This window comes from Penicillium coprophilum (genome assembly GCF_028826855.1).
Source record: "Penicillium coprophilum strain IBT 35676 chromosome Unknown utg000004l_segment0_segment0, whole genome shotgun sequence".
Classification (NCBI taxonomy): Eukaryota; Fungi; Ascomycota; class Eurotiomycetes; order Eurotiales; family Aspergillaceae; genus Penicillium; species Penicillium coprophilum.
In genome coordinates this window covers 3145478-3159959 of record NW_026622723.1, presented here as the reverse complement: position 1 = coordinate 3159959, position 14482 = coordinate 3145478, and the positions used below count along the sequence as shown (strand labels likewise).

The 14482-nt window shown below is 47.5% G+C and overlaps 5 protein-coding genes across 5 annotated transcripts; 4 read left to right on the top strand and 1 right to left on the bottom strand.

The window, feature by feature from the left end:
* Positions 1-1188: 1188 nt before the first annotated feature.
* Positions 1189-2935, bottom strand: N7500_005627 (uncharacterized protein; the record flags this gene model as incomplete). The annotated part of the gene is made up of 5 exons (XM_056676771.1): positions 1189-1367; positions 1419-1551; positions 1605-2252; positions 2304-2411; positions 2555-2935. The coding sequence occupies 5 exons, from the start codon at positions 2933-2935 to the stop codon at positions 1189-1191; spliced, it is 1449 nt and encodes a 482-aa protein (XP_056531771.1).
* Positions 2936-3721: 786 nt separating this feature from the next.
* N7500_005626 (uncharacterized protein) lies at positions 3722-4775 on the top strand (the record flags this gene model as incomplete). Its single annotated transcript, XM_056676770.1, has 3 exons — positions 3722-3787; positions 3839-3964; positions 4056-4775. 3 exons carry the CDS (start codon positions 3722-3724, stop codon positions 4773-4775), a joined length of 912 nt encoding a protein of 303 aa, XP_056531770.1.
* Positions 4776-6586: 1811 nt separating this feature from the next.
* Positions 6587-9097, top strand: N7500_005625 (arrestin C-terminal domain-containing protein; the record flags this gene model as incomplete). Its single annotated transcript, XM_056676769.1, has 3 exons — positions 6587-7235; positions 7286-8349; positions 8411-9097. The coding sequence occupies 3 exons, from the start codon at positions 6587-6589 to the stop codon at positions 9095-9097; spliced, it is 2400 nt and encodes a 799-aa protein (XP_056531769.1).
* A 954-nt stretch (positions 9098-10051) lies between these two features.
* Positions 10052-10995, top strand: N7500_005624 (GNAT family N-acetyltransferase; the record flags this gene model as incomplete). The annotated part of the gene is made up of 3 exons (XM_056676768.1): positions 10052-10165; positions 10319-10876; positions 10960-10995. 3 exons carry the CDS (start codon positions 10052-10054, stop codon positions 10993-10995), a joined length of 708 nt encoding a protein of 235 aa, XP_056531768.1.
* Positions 10996-11861: 866 nt separating this feature from the next.
* N7500_005623 (uncharacterized protein) lies at positions 11862-12524 on the top strand (the record flags this gene model as incomplete). Its single annotated transcript, XM_056676767.1, has 1 exon — positions 11862-12524. The coding sequence occupies one exon, from the start codon at positions 11862-11864 to the stop codon at positions 12522-12524; it is 663 nt and encodes a 220-aa protein (XP_056531767.1).
* Between the last annotated feature and the right edge of the window lie 1958 nt (positions 12525-14482).

The window sequence follows — 14482 nt, the reverse complement described above, 5'->3', positions numbered from 1 at the left end:
GAGTCTTTACCAGCGAGTTCGTCTTCTATGGTGTCTTTTATCCACTCCCTGTTGTAACCAGAAGGGTAAACGGCAAATACCACAGAGGGGCCTTTTATGAGTATGTACCAGTCCATGTATGGTTGTGGAGTCTGTAAAACACTTAAACCCTGGTTTTTAGCCTAGGTGTAGAGAAATATAGAAATAGAACAGATGGACCATGTGCATCGTCCACCAAAAACATGCTGTGCATCTCATCATTGTCTTACTGCATACCTAGGCAGCAGAGAAAGGGCTGGAGTTTACCAATCAACCGACGCTACAATGAATGATAACTACCAAGAAATTGGGTTAATGCCCCACAGTCCATAACACAGCATGTTTAGTTTCGCCTGCGAGCCTATGGGCAGAGGAGATCATGCAGCCCGCCGTCTGCTCTGAGCATCATACATGATATTTATATAAATAAACAAAGAACATGCCACCCGCAATGAGTTTAAAGGGAAAGGCAGAATGCGGGTAAAAAAAAAAAAAAAAGGCAAATTGGTATATGGGCTAGAACGCCGGCAAGGCAGAGAGATACTTAAAAAAAATCAATGATGTTCGAGTCCTCCAAAGAAATTCATCACAGCATATACGGATACTCGTGGGGGAGTGCCCAGACCAATGTGTCAACCGAGAAATCCATGGCCCATAACAAGCATCTTTTGAGTGGAAATGAGTATCAAACAAAGCCTAAGAAAAGACAGGAAAGCAAATTTGATACAACACATACTCGAATGATAAAACAGCTAGAGAAATGAAATGAAACAAGATGGCAACAGTCCAAATACGCGGGTGAAGATTAGGGAGGTCGCTTTTATTTGGGGGAGTGACAGAGCCAAAAGTCCATGGGACCTTTGATCCAAGGCACAGTAAATGAAGAGAGGGAAGAGAAAAGTAACAAGCCAAAGAAAAAAAAAACCGAATCAACGTGGACTTGGGGTATGGGTGCGCAACACACAAATTCCGCTTCAGACAAAAGCAACTTGCTCGCTTGAAAATCCACTCAATTTAAGTAAAAGAAAGAAAATATCATGGGTGAGGGGGAATTGATGAAGGGTGCTATGGAAAGAAACACAGAAGGAATGTTAAATAAACCTCGTTCTGTGAGCAAATGCGCGAAGTGTCGTATGTGAGCAGTCCGACTGGAGGCTGTCACAAACCGAGCTACGCCTGGTAGCCTCCGTTGAAGTTGTTGGACTGGTCCCAGTTGCCGGACGGGGACATGGGCTGACCACGGCCGTAGCCACCGGCATTACCTGCCTGGGCATAGCCCTGACCAGCCATAGTAGGCCCATTGAAGTTGTTGGATTGTTGATCCCAGCCTCGACCAGCAGGGGCAGGACCTATTCCACTAGTAAGCAAGTGTCGAGAGATAGTATGAACACTCGACTCACCTTGGTTCATGGGGTTTGCGGGACCACCGTATTGGGGGAAGAAACCGACAGGGCTGTTGTTGAAGGGGGCCGCGTTACCCTGCTGGGGAGAGAAGTTGTCGAATTGGCCAGTAGGAGGGCGATCCTTGCCCCACTGCGGTGGTCAGTAAATATAAGCCCGGAATCACGGAATGAGCAATAACTTACACTGCATTTCAAAGGACGGCCGTTCACGTTATAGCCGTTCAGTTGACAGATCGCAGAGGCCGCATTTTCATGCGAATCCATCTTCACGAATGCAAAGCCACGATCGGCTTGGAGGCGAGTTTCAAGGACATAGCCGAAATTCTGGAATAGGGGGACCAAGTCGTTTTGGGTGGTATACGGGGTTAGGTTGCCCACGTAGCAAGTAGTCTGCCACTGGGGAGTCTGCTGAGCAACCATATCGTAGCTCTGAATGCCGTGGGTTGGGAAGTGGTGGTGTCCAAAAGGAGTGGTAGGTGTCATACCCATCGCAACCAGGGCCTGCTGCTGGGAGATCGAGGGCTGACCCTTCTGGTTGGCCCAGTTGCAGCGGATAGCACGAGAACCGAGCCATTCACCATCCATCGAGTTGAGGGCCTTGTCTGCCTCTGTACGATCGCGGAAAGCAACGAAGCCGTATCCACGGGAGCGACCAGTCTTCATGTCCCACATCACACGTGCCTCAGATACTGAACCGAAAGCAGAGAATGCCTGAGTCAGCACTTCGTCGTTTACTTCATTGCTCAAGTCGCCGACAAAGATATGGAAGTGGTTAGAAGTATCCTCCTTGCTGGTGCTGTTGGACTGGTACGCCCAGTTGACACGGATTTCCTGCGGCAATTAGACACGGCCACGAAGTACCACGAACAAGAGGAAACCTACCGATTGGTGGATTCGGCGACCATTCAGAGTTTGCATAGCCCTCTCGGCCGCACCTGGATCGTCAAACTCGACGAAACCATAGTTGTGGCCCTTGGTGGTGAATTGCCCCTGAAGTTGATAAAATAGTTAGCTACCGATACTTTCTCAAGGCCAAGAGAGGAGGCAGTGAAATCACAGATCACAGCTCCAGAGATCATTACTGTGACTCAGGGGAGCCGATATGCAGGGGGTCGACTGTCAGGAGAACTCACATTCTTGTCGGGAATGATCTTCACGCTGACCACGTGGCCCGTGGTCTCAAATATCTGCTTGAGGATGTCCTCAGTGACCCTCGGATCTAGCCCACCCACATACAGTGCTCTCTTGTTTGGTTCAGGGGCCGCTCGGCGAACATATCCGCCAGCACTGGTTGGGGACATCATAGCACCTCCGGACATAGGAGAGGTCATGGCGGTGGGAATCGGATTGGTATTCTGGGGAATGATCACAGGAGGGCGCGGGGGCGGGGGCATGTGGGACTGGTTGCCCTGGCCGTTGCCCTGAGGAGCATCATACTGTTGATTTTGACCGACGGCGGGTTGGGGCGCAGCCGGAAGAGAAGATGGAGCCGGAGCTTGAGCGCTTTCAGCCATTATGATTGCTTTTTGAAAGGATACGAATATATTCCAAAGGCGATCAGAGGAAGTGAGTGATGCGGAAGTCGGAGTTAAATGTCAGACTGGGAAGATCTCGGGTTAGGTGATCTGTCAAATTCGGAATTTGAGACAATGCAGAGCGTCGCTGAAAGCCACAATCGCGAATAAGACTGGGACAGTATATGTAGTATAGGAGGTCGGGACCAGGGTGGAAGAAATCCAATAAGAAAGACCCTAAGACGGGGAAACAAAGAGCACCGGGTATAAACAGTGCTAGCAAAAGAGACACCGAAATGGAACCTAGTTGGCTTGGGGATTTTTTTTCTTCTTTTTCGATCAAGCTCCGGTAGGATAACTAGGAAGGTATTTCTGTGGCCTGATAAAGCTGCGGTCGGGGATTGTTTGAAACGATACAAAGCGGCGTTGGGGGAGGTAGAAAGCCCAACAAAAAGAGGAGAAAGCTCAAAGAAAACTCAAGCATGCAAGTCCCTTGAGGAAAAGGGAAATTCAAACAGGAAAGAAAAGAGAACAGGAAAAGGGTAAAGGAAAAAAAAAAAGAAAGATGAGGATAGAAAGAAAAAAGAAGTGAACAGCAAAAGTAAAGGGAGGGAAGTTAACCGCTAGGGGTGGGGGGAGACACTTTACCCCAAAGGGTTTAGCCACACTTTTTTGGTACATCTCAAATTCTTTACCTTCTCATTCTTCTACTTTCTTTCTATTCGTATATCTTCAATCTCCATCTTCATCTTCATCTGTATCTGTATTTTCATCTTCATCTTCCAAATGGCCTATTCAAGTTATTCAAATCCAGACTCACTCACAGAGCTTTCGAGCATAATAGAGCGGACTGTAAGCGCTGGCTCTGGAACATCGCTCTTGGCACCTCTAACAGCTTCTTAGCTGATTGATACTGGTCGTTTGTTCCGCAAATCTGGCTCTATGCCATCGAGAACCCACCTGCAACGATCCATCCCCTTGTATCATGATAGTTTCCAAAATGCACTGGATAACCTATCAGAGCAAATTGTGAGTACAAATCTCAAATACATGAATATTTGCTTTTTTTCACAATTCTTTTGTTTTTCCCTCCATTTTCTTCTTTTCTGACATTTGGCAGTTCATTGCGAAAGCCTTTTTGGAAAAGGATTATGAGGCTCTCAAGGCCACTAGCGCCGCTCCCCAACACATTGAAGATATGGCGATGAGCGATGTGAAACATGATGAACCTGACAGCCAACCTCCCCTGACTGAGAAAGTCGAAATGGACACAGATGTTGAACCTACTATGCCTAAATTAGAAGCGGCTATTTCTAGCCAATCAGCTCCGGCAGAGATCAAACCCGACACCCAATCGGGCGATGATGTAGTTGTCAAAAAAGAGGGTGACAACAATGCTGCCGCCGATCAATCATTCCCTGGACCTAATGAAGATATTACCTTTGAGTCAGCCCTCAACGACAATGGGGGCACAAACGATTTTGGTCTTAGCTTAGACTTCAATGATGATGACATGGGAAATCAAGCTTTTCTATCCGGCTCAAATTTTACAGCCCCTGGGGCTACTGGCGCGGACAAGCTAAGCACAACCCAACCTGGGAATACTGCAGATGTCCCTGCTAGTGGTGGGGCATTTGACATGGAGTTACAAAAGACCGAGGGGGACGGCAATTTCTTACAGGGCAACTCTGGGGAGGATTTCATGGGGCCCGCTGAATCGAATTTCGACGATTTGTTCATGGACACTGATAATTTCGGGGAGAATGGTGGGGACTTCAATCAGCTGGAGGGGGACAGTCTGATGAATGTCAATGAGCTGGATGATAATTGGTTCAACTGAAAATATTTGAAAAGGGGGGGCAGTAGTGGAATCTCTACAATCTCCAGATAAGTTTAGATAAGAGCAATAGCCAGAGGGGGAGGATGGGAGGGGATTGGGGAAATTGAAGGAACAAGTATCCTGTGATCTGCATGCACTCGCATCTAGCACTAGTGATACTACTCCGTACACATAGATCTAATGGCAGATTCCGTGATTCTGTGGCTGGAAGCATAGATTATTGTGAACTGTATGAATCTTTCGTTACTTCGTTACTCAGGTTGTCTGCATTTAGGTAGATCCTGTGGAACCTCAATGATACATACATCGTTTACTGGCCACTAGGTTTAAATCTGCCAATATGGTTCAAATAGAGAACCAATATCTTCGGCATTTGAGAAACGGTATAAGTTCTGACATCCCAAGTACGGATTGCTTTCCCCGACAACAATGAGACCATAATTCCCTCCTAGACAGCTACCGAAAGCATGAACCCAGTGGTGATACAGAGCCCATTGTACAGGGCCCTAGCGTCAAAGAATGTAAATCGAACCACGTTTTTCTGTACCTGGAAAGATCTTCTTTCTAGTATATAAGGAGCTAGGATGGTCTTTTTTTTCTAAGTGGTGACGTAGGTTAAGATGTGGAGAAGAAAATCACATTCACCAGGATGATCACCCCAGAGATGATCACCCCATAGAACACGGGAACAGAATTTCCCGAATAGATCTACTCTATATATATACATCTGTCTATATACTCCGAGTACGTACTAAGAGGGTCTAGGCAAAATGTGGCTGATGATGTCATGTATGAAACGGGTAATGTCGTCACGTTAGCATTTACTCCGTATGTATAGTGCCTTTGCACGATGGTGACGAACTAGAACTGAATCTTTATCGGGGTCTATCTTCCGACCATTCACAAGCATAGCCGTGTCGTTGAACACCCCTACAATGGGCTATAGCCCTGTAATAGAGATATAAGAGCTTTAGTCACCCGGTTTCACATTCCATCAATCTCAAGATCATGTGAAGGATTCCCCCACATGTAAGCCCAAACTTCCAGATTGGGAAGGCCAAGATACCCGCTAACACGTTCATACCGTGAAGTGAAGTATAGGCCGTGTGATCCGAGTATTAACTCTAGATAACTCTAGACCCTAACATGTTTCTCCACAAGAAAAATGCCGAACCAAACCCGTCTCTCTTTTCATTCAAGGCGTATGGCTCGGATCGCCGGATATGAGCCCCAGCCTTGGCTCTCGTTTTTTTCCCCCCGGCTTTCTCAATGGTGTTGTCATCGAGTTCGGATTATCGTTGCCGACTATTTTTTTCTTTCCTTTGGCTTTTTATGTTCTTTTTTTTTCCGTGGATCGGGATTGCTTTTTAGTTTCAAGGCCTTTTCTTATACTTTATATATCTTCTACGCCACATTACACCTTGTCAGAGATCATCAAACAGAGATCAAGGAAAAAGAACGGAAAAGGAACCACTCTTACATTGCTTGGCAGCCAATCCTACACGTCGAAATAGGGATCTGCATAATGATCGGAGTGGACTTATGAACGTCAGCACCCCCGAGAATTCCACCCTCCTACAGTCTCCTTGCGTAAAGGGATTCAAGGGAGAAAACCCCATCGCACAAGATTAAAGATCGAAGGTATGTTGAGTCTGTCCTACACATTCCCTGCACTTTGTATTACCTTCTTCGGGCCCACTTTGAGCCCTTGTCTTTCCACGATTGCCCAATTTGGCGCATTATTCGAGGGATATATACAACACAATACCTTTTTCGGGGGAGAACCTTCGGGATGCTCAACAGACTTCACAATGATGGGTGCTAATATCATCCCTCTGCCAGCGCAGTTGTCTTCGCGGTCGGCCTTCAGCAACCCCACCCCGCACTCGGAGTTCACAGGACCTCCGTCATTGGAAGTCTCAATCTCCAATCTCATCACACGGTCGGCTCGTAACGGGTGTATCGAATCCCAAAGGCAACTCTCTAGGAGTTATCGGGACTCAATCTTCAAAAAGCTGGCGGGCTCACGTGAAAACGCGAAGCGATTCCTTCGCTTGCGCTCATCTGGAATTCAGACACCTTCGCAACGTTCTAGTGTACCAATCTCGAAAATTATATTGTCGCCGACATCGGTCGATTTGGAGGACGAGATGCGATCAGATTCATCATCTACCGAGGTACTACCTCGCCCAGTAGCTGAACACACTTTGACTACCGATACTACCACACCATTCACTCCCTTGCGAAATGAGAAAATCGTGGCCACTGGGAGTGGCATTTCTGTCGGTATTGCCCTTACCGAGCCTGTTCTTTACTTGCAGGGCTATGATCAGCAAGATCCAAGCAGTAAAAAATCCGCAATTTTGAGGGGGCAAATGCATTTGAAGATCACCAAATGTGTTAAGATCAAGAAGATCTCGATCTGCTTCCGCGGCCATGCTCAGACCGATTGGCCGGATGGTATGAATCTACATAAAAATTAGACTTCAACACGAGCTGACACTGTTCAGGTATCCCCCCTAAGAAAATCCACTTCCATGACAAAAAGGATCTCTTCACGCATGGGGTGGTCTATTTCAACCACGGTGACACTGCGCTGATGCAGAATGACTATGGCGCACATTACTATCAACATGCCAAACCGATATCATCTGCACCAGGAAAGGAGGGAGTGACAATGACAACTCGAGAATTATTTTCCCATCGCAATTCTGCCGCCACACTCGCCCTACCAACCTCTCGAGATGCCAAACGCCTTTCCCTGCAAGCCAACCGTGGCCATTCGCGCAGCTTCAGCAAGAACGAACCTCCGACTTCCCAACCCCAACCCCAGCGAAATTACCGCATGTTCCCTGTAGGAGATTATTTATACAGCTTCGAGTTCCCAATCGATGGATCATTACCAGAGACGATCAAAACAGACCTGGGGTCTGTGAAGTACGACCTGGAAGCAATGGTGGAACGATCAGGCGCTTTCCGACCCAACCTCCTCGGCGCCATGGAAGTCCCCGTGATCCGGACCCCTGCCGAGGGTTCATTGGAGCAAGTCGAGCCGATTGCGATTTCGCGGAACTGGGAAGATCAGCTTCACTATGACATCGTCATCTCGGGGAAGTCCTTCCCGCTGGGCTCGCAGATTCCAATTGCGTTCAAATTGACCCCACTCGCAAAAGTAGAGTGCCACCGAATCAAGGTGTTTGTGACGGAGAATATCCAGCATTGGACGGCAGATAAGAGCGTGCACCGATTGCAACCGGCCAAGAAGGTGCTACTTTTCGAAAAACGAGCAGATTCGTCGAGTGTGAGCACGTATCCTGGCAGCTCCATGCGTGTCACCGCAGGCGGCGGCATCGACTGGGACCAGCGTGCTGCTGCCGCAAGAGGACAGGAGATTGTGGATCGCAATCGGACGAATTTACTAGGTAATCTAGCTAATGATTCTGGTGTCGGACCAACTGAGATGGAATTCAACGTGCAACTGCCAAGTTGTCACGAAATGAAGGGGCGGGATGAGGGTCAGCGGCTACATTTCGATACCACTTACGAGAACATTCAGATCAATCACTGGATCAAAGTATGTCATACATCCCCCCTCTTTTTCTTAGTGTGGTGATGATACTAACCGATCAACGCAGATTGTCCTCCGTCTATCCAAGGTCGACGAAAGAGACCCCACAAAACGAAGACACTTTGAAATCTCCATAGACTCGCCATTCCACATCCTCTCCTGCAAGGCCACCCAGGCCAACATCTATCTACCAGCCTACACAACCCCAGCCGAAGAGCCCGCCCCACCAGCCCAAGAGTTTGAATGCGGATGCCCCGGTGCATCTCTCGCCCCCCGGGAGCAAGTCATCGCTCCGGCGATATCCGATCGTGAAGACGGCAACCCTGCCCTAGCAACCATCGCCCGCCGCAGCTCGACAGGACACAATTTCTCCCGCAGCTTCACAAATGACTCTGGTGGCCTCGCCCGACCACCACAAGCACATCTTGCATCACCACCGAACGACCACAACATACCCATTCCCCCTCGCCCAATGCATCTGCTCCGCGCACCATCCTATGCACCCCCCGCTTTCGACGAGGTCCCTCCGGCGCCGCCGCTTGTCACCCCACCCCCAGAATATAACACCATCGTAGGGGACGACCGAGAAGCTGTTCTTGAAGATTATTTCTCTCGTTTGTCGTTCTACGAAGAAAACGAGGACGATGACCGTGGTCGCGGTCGGGTCGATGTTCCGCTCACACCAGGTGGACGCGTCAACCGCAGCATGGACGTTCCCCGTGAATGGGTGCGACTTGAGGATTATTTCCAGTAATACCGCTTCCTTTTGAGGCATTTCTTTTTCCAAAAAAAAAAACGAGCTGTCACGAGGTCTGAATCATGAATTTACGCTTTTTGTTCATATTGGGATTGGTGTCCGGCACATGTTTTCCAGCGATGCTATCTATCCTTTAGATCTGGGTCTGAACCTGAGTCCGGCCCATCATCATCATCATCTTCTTCTTCTTCTTCTTCTTCTTCTTCTTCTTCTTCTTCTTCTTCTTCTTCTTTTCTTTTTGGGCGGGGCAGGTGGAGGGGGAGGTTATATTTGGGTTGCTTTCTTTCTGTTTAACAGCACTTCATGATTTATGCAGGACCGGTTTTACTTTTTCGGTTGTTAATACCGCTGGGCTTTTTTTCTGATTCGGCAAAAAGGCGATATGTGTCATTTAGTCAGATACCTTACAAGGGATACATGTAGTAGGAACTACAATCAAGCATCAGAACTGCGCTCAAATACCGAACCATCGTAAAAAATCCTCGGGGCTCAAACCCTCAGGCACAAAGGTCGATAAGAACTGATGTGTCAGCGATAAGGCTGCGGGCAATCTTGGAACGCATGGAACTGCCATCCCCGGTTTAGCTCTCCCCACATTTGTCTGCTTCTCCAACTGTCACGGCTTTTTCTTCTTTCATTCTGTCTTCTGTTCAAACTACTTGTGCCTTGCTGGAATCGCTGAGAAACACTACAGAGCTAGGTTCTACAGGGCGTCGTAGCGCACTTCAAAACCTTTGAGACGGATTGCGCTGATTGGCTCACGCTTAGTGGCATAGGCAAGTTAGCATATGCGATATAGATGAGCTGCAAAAGGCAAAGGACAATTCTGACTAATTTCAGTGCGCAAAAATTGGCTTTGGTTCATCCTCGACAACTGCATTCTTCAATTCTCCGGACGTCTGATCCTTGCATCCGGAGATTTATCCGTCATACAGACTCCTAGCTGTCATCATGGCTGTCGAAGTCGTACCTCTCACTGAGGCAGATATTCCCGGTGCTATTGAAGTAATTCAGCAGGCATTTGCAGATGATCCTTATTTCAAGTGGGTCTTCGATTCATCCAAGGTACGTCGCATGTTGAAAGACAGCTACCAAAAAAAGAAAAAAAATAAACAAGGCACCCATCTACTCCCAATCACCAGACTAACATACATTTCTCTCGTGACGCGGTCGACTTGACCTGCAGTTGCGTCTCCTGAGAGATGAGTATACTTATAGTTCAACAAACAAAGAAACTACGATTCCCTGGCAGCACGCTGCCATTGGGGAATCAAGAATGCACTATTCCACGTCGCCAAAGAAACCCAATACGACGACTCCAAATCCCACAACACCCAAACCCCAACCCCAATCCTCGGTGTCTCCTGCTGGCTAGCACCTCACCCGCCCACGCAACCAGAGAGCTGGTACTCCTGGTTTCAATCTTGGACCCTATCCTTCAGCCAGATGCTCAACAACATCTGGTACTTTGGCCGCGGCGGGCTGCGCACGAACAGGTACTGGATCTGGAAACAGCGCCAGGCTGAGGCACAGGCTGCTATTTGGGATGATCCGCGCGGGTACTACTTCTGTAACATCGTTGCCGTTAGCCCCGAGGCGCAGGGGATGGGTGTTGGGAAATTGTTGTTTGAGGCTGTTACGAAAATAGCTGATGCCGAGGGAGTCAAGTGTTATCTTGAGAGCTCGAAGAGTGTGCCCAATGTGGCAATTTATGAGCGTATGGGCTTTCACATGAGTAAGGAGATGGAGTGTCGAGATGGGTCGGATGCTTGCATGGTATGTACTTTGTACTTATTTTCTGGTGTTTGGTCCCGGGGGTGGGATTCGTTTGGGTTGCTGCTGACTTTGATTGTTCATAGCTGTACTGCATGGTCCGGGATCCGAGAAAGGAGTGATTTTGCTGCGGTTGCTTTTGCTTTTAAGATTTAGCTCTAATGTTCGGGCCAAATTGTGCGTATTTCATGGACTTTTCCGCAGCGAGATCTGAAAAAGTGTGCACAGATGCCCTTTAATTACATGGTTTCACATATCTAGCAACGAACTACGAGTAATCTTCCCTAGTAATCTTAGATACGGCCCAGTTGTAAATCAGCCGCAAGGATCCGATTTACCCATTTACTAATCTGCAAACAGGGAAAGATACCTCAAATTTGATCACGTCAAATTTGATATGATGTTGCGACAATGAAGTATCATACGGAATAACGATCTATGAGCTTACCATCCACACTAGTCCATCCGTTTACAACGCTCCAACCCAGGAAATGATCCATCAACCCTTCGATCGGATCTCTCCCCACGTTAGGATGCTTGCATGTTGATCTGTTTATCTTGCTGCACCCATACAAGAGGGGCAATAGTCTCTGAATCCACATTTTAAGCTTACCCAGTCATGTTCAAGCGAATATGCCGGGGGTTCTAACGGCCTGGTTTTCCGGGAAATATCCGATCATCCTAGCTTCTGGATGATGTTTCAGATCCAGTTTAGTTGAACATTGCACTGACTGGTCGGATGTCTGCTCGTTGGAAATCCCTCGTTGTATCAAGGCTCATGTGTTGATCGAGCATATATATATATCTGAGGTATGGAAGAAACCCGTAGGTATCAGCAACATGAGAACTCCAGCCAAAGATTTTGAAAACGACGCTTTTGGATAACTCGGAGAAAGTATTTCTGAGCTTGTGCGTACTGCCCCTAGGCCATACTTGGACAATGTAAACGCTGACTTTCCTTCTTAAAGTATACATTATTTCAATCACCATGTTTTTTCTTCTGCTACGAAAGCTATGGATCCGACGAAGAAGATCAGACACATATCAATCGTCCACCTCCTTAACTACGTCGAAAGAGCTTGAATCCCAAGAGATGAAATCATATCTTTCTGAAACAGTGACCACCACACCACAACACGACGAAACAGACCAAATCGTCAATCAATTAGCTGCCCTTGCAGCTACCATGAGCAATACATCATACAACAGCACCTTATCATCGACTGCTGCACCCATATTGGAACCTCAACCAGCAGCGCTGGGATCTAAGCCAGAGCAGTTGGAGCAACCAGAGCAACCAGAAGAAGAAGAAGAAGAAGAAGAAGAAGAAGAAGAAGAAGAAGAAGAAGAAGAAGAATCTTTCTACCATCTTTGTAGTTTGATAACAGTCTCTTGCTTGCCGCAGCATATGTCAGGCCACACATCAACACCTTCGGCCTCAACACTAGACTCCAAGTCAGGTAAACGCAAAAGTCAAATCTTTGACCGGAAGAGAGCGTCGTCGATTCTGAGTTTACATCTTGGTGATCTACCGAGCCTGCCATTTCCTTCAAAAGGGAAAGTCTCATGTAGACCTCGCCCGAGGTATAGTCCTCTTCCTCCACCATTCGTGCAGAAAAGGACTGCTATCCGGCCCGAGGTGCGTTTTTAGCCGCTCGGGGCTAGGCGGAGGGTAGACTGTTTGGATTTTATATAGCAAGTTGTGCTTTGTTCTATTTTTGCTTTTGTCCTATGATATCCACGGAGAAATATTGTCTCATGTCTATCAATTGATATTCATGTACTGCTGCTGGCCTGTATTTCTTATTGTTGTTATCCATCTCGGGTTATAGGTGGAAGACTCACCCGTACATATTGTGCTCCTACCGTCTTCGGACCTATATTGTATATTGTGGAGTGGTAAACCCGGCATATCTAATACGTATTATCCCTCCCATTCCTAGCTGCACTTTTATGCCTCATCATTGTTCTTCTGAGTAACACATCTCATAGGGACACTCAAAGACATCCGGGTGATCTCTTGGATACAAGATCCTCAATGTCGTTTAGGCTAAATATATCAATACATAGACTACAACTACGTACGCCAAGACATATCATACCCAATATCTATTTTCACCATGCCCCTCGGTATCGAGAATGACCTATAATGTTGGACTACGTATGTACTTGTTTACGCAACTGCGACGTAGTCCTATCGCCTGACGATTCGTACCTCACCTACACATACCCTCCACAGCACAGCTCCAGTGTCTGTCCCTCTGCCGCTCTACCAAAGAAGAGGTACTATAACGTCCAAGCGCGTGATCTGCAGGGCGGCAGCCGCTAGCCTTGGAAACTTGTTTGCCCACGCTAACACGAAACGCATGTCCACGCGCACCTTAGAGTACCTGCATGAAACAAAAGCCGGACTCCACTCTCGTGGAGTCAACTAGCAAAAATGGAGCAGATCATCGGGTCTCCAAGGCTAATGACTCGGTGTTCATTTCCAAGCAATAAAGTCCAGGCATTTGTCTTAGGTCATGGGATCTGTTATATTGTACTTAACTCGATGGATGAATGTCGATAAAATCCCGTGACTGGTACTGATTGGATTTGTACGGAGTCAGCATAGATAGTTGTATCGATAAATTCGTGGTTGGTTGTCTATGTTGTAGAAGGCTGATCAAATGGGAACCGAGCTGTAGCATGTTTTGAATCCTCTTGGAGATACTACATATCTACTGGACTCAAGCAGGATGTCCGGTTTTTGCCAGACGGCATAGATGCGAACGCCAATTGTGGGGGGAAGGGGCGAGAGTGACCTCGAGATTCACACCGTCCACACATAACACGTACGTAATGTCGTTCGATTTTCCCACGGTATAGTGATCTGCAGACTTCGCATCACCTGTTGGGTTAGTTTATATGATGTACACGGTAGTGTTTAACGTTGTGGGCGGGCTAATCTCCGTGCTGGAGAAGACAATTGATGGTCAGTGATATTCGGACCCAACAGCGGCAAAACCTGAAACCAAACGTTTCAGCTAGCTCAGATTGGTAGAAGTACCGGGACTCGCCCCCACTGCCGATCTATTCCTTTGTTCATTAATATTCTCGATCTTGATGTGATACGTATCTTGAGCACGACCCGCCTAGAAAGGGTGGGTATGTAACCGGTTGTGGCTTCGGGACTCCACCCCCGAATATCGCTTGGTACGCACAAACTGTTGTCAAAGCCGCTGGTGGTATCGGCTTTTACTTTTTTCTTGGCTATATTGTATATGTTGTCGGACTCGATCATATTTCTTACGGTGTACGGAGTACCCGAGTTGATATTCCTAACAAGATCCATAGCGGCAGATATCTCACCCATCGCACAAAACGTGGAGTCGCAGATGAGTGAAAGCGCGTGGTGTGTGGATTAGGACCGGGTGATTGGGCTGCAGATGTTGGTCTTTCGGAATCCAATCACCAAGTATGACCCCCTTGACCCTTCGAGGGCATCCTCTCGTTGATATGGATTTATTTGCCAAGACACTATCCCTACGGAGTATGTATATGCATGGGAACTAGTCTAATTGGAGAGAACAATCCAATCACAGGAGAGAATGCTACAAATAAGGATCA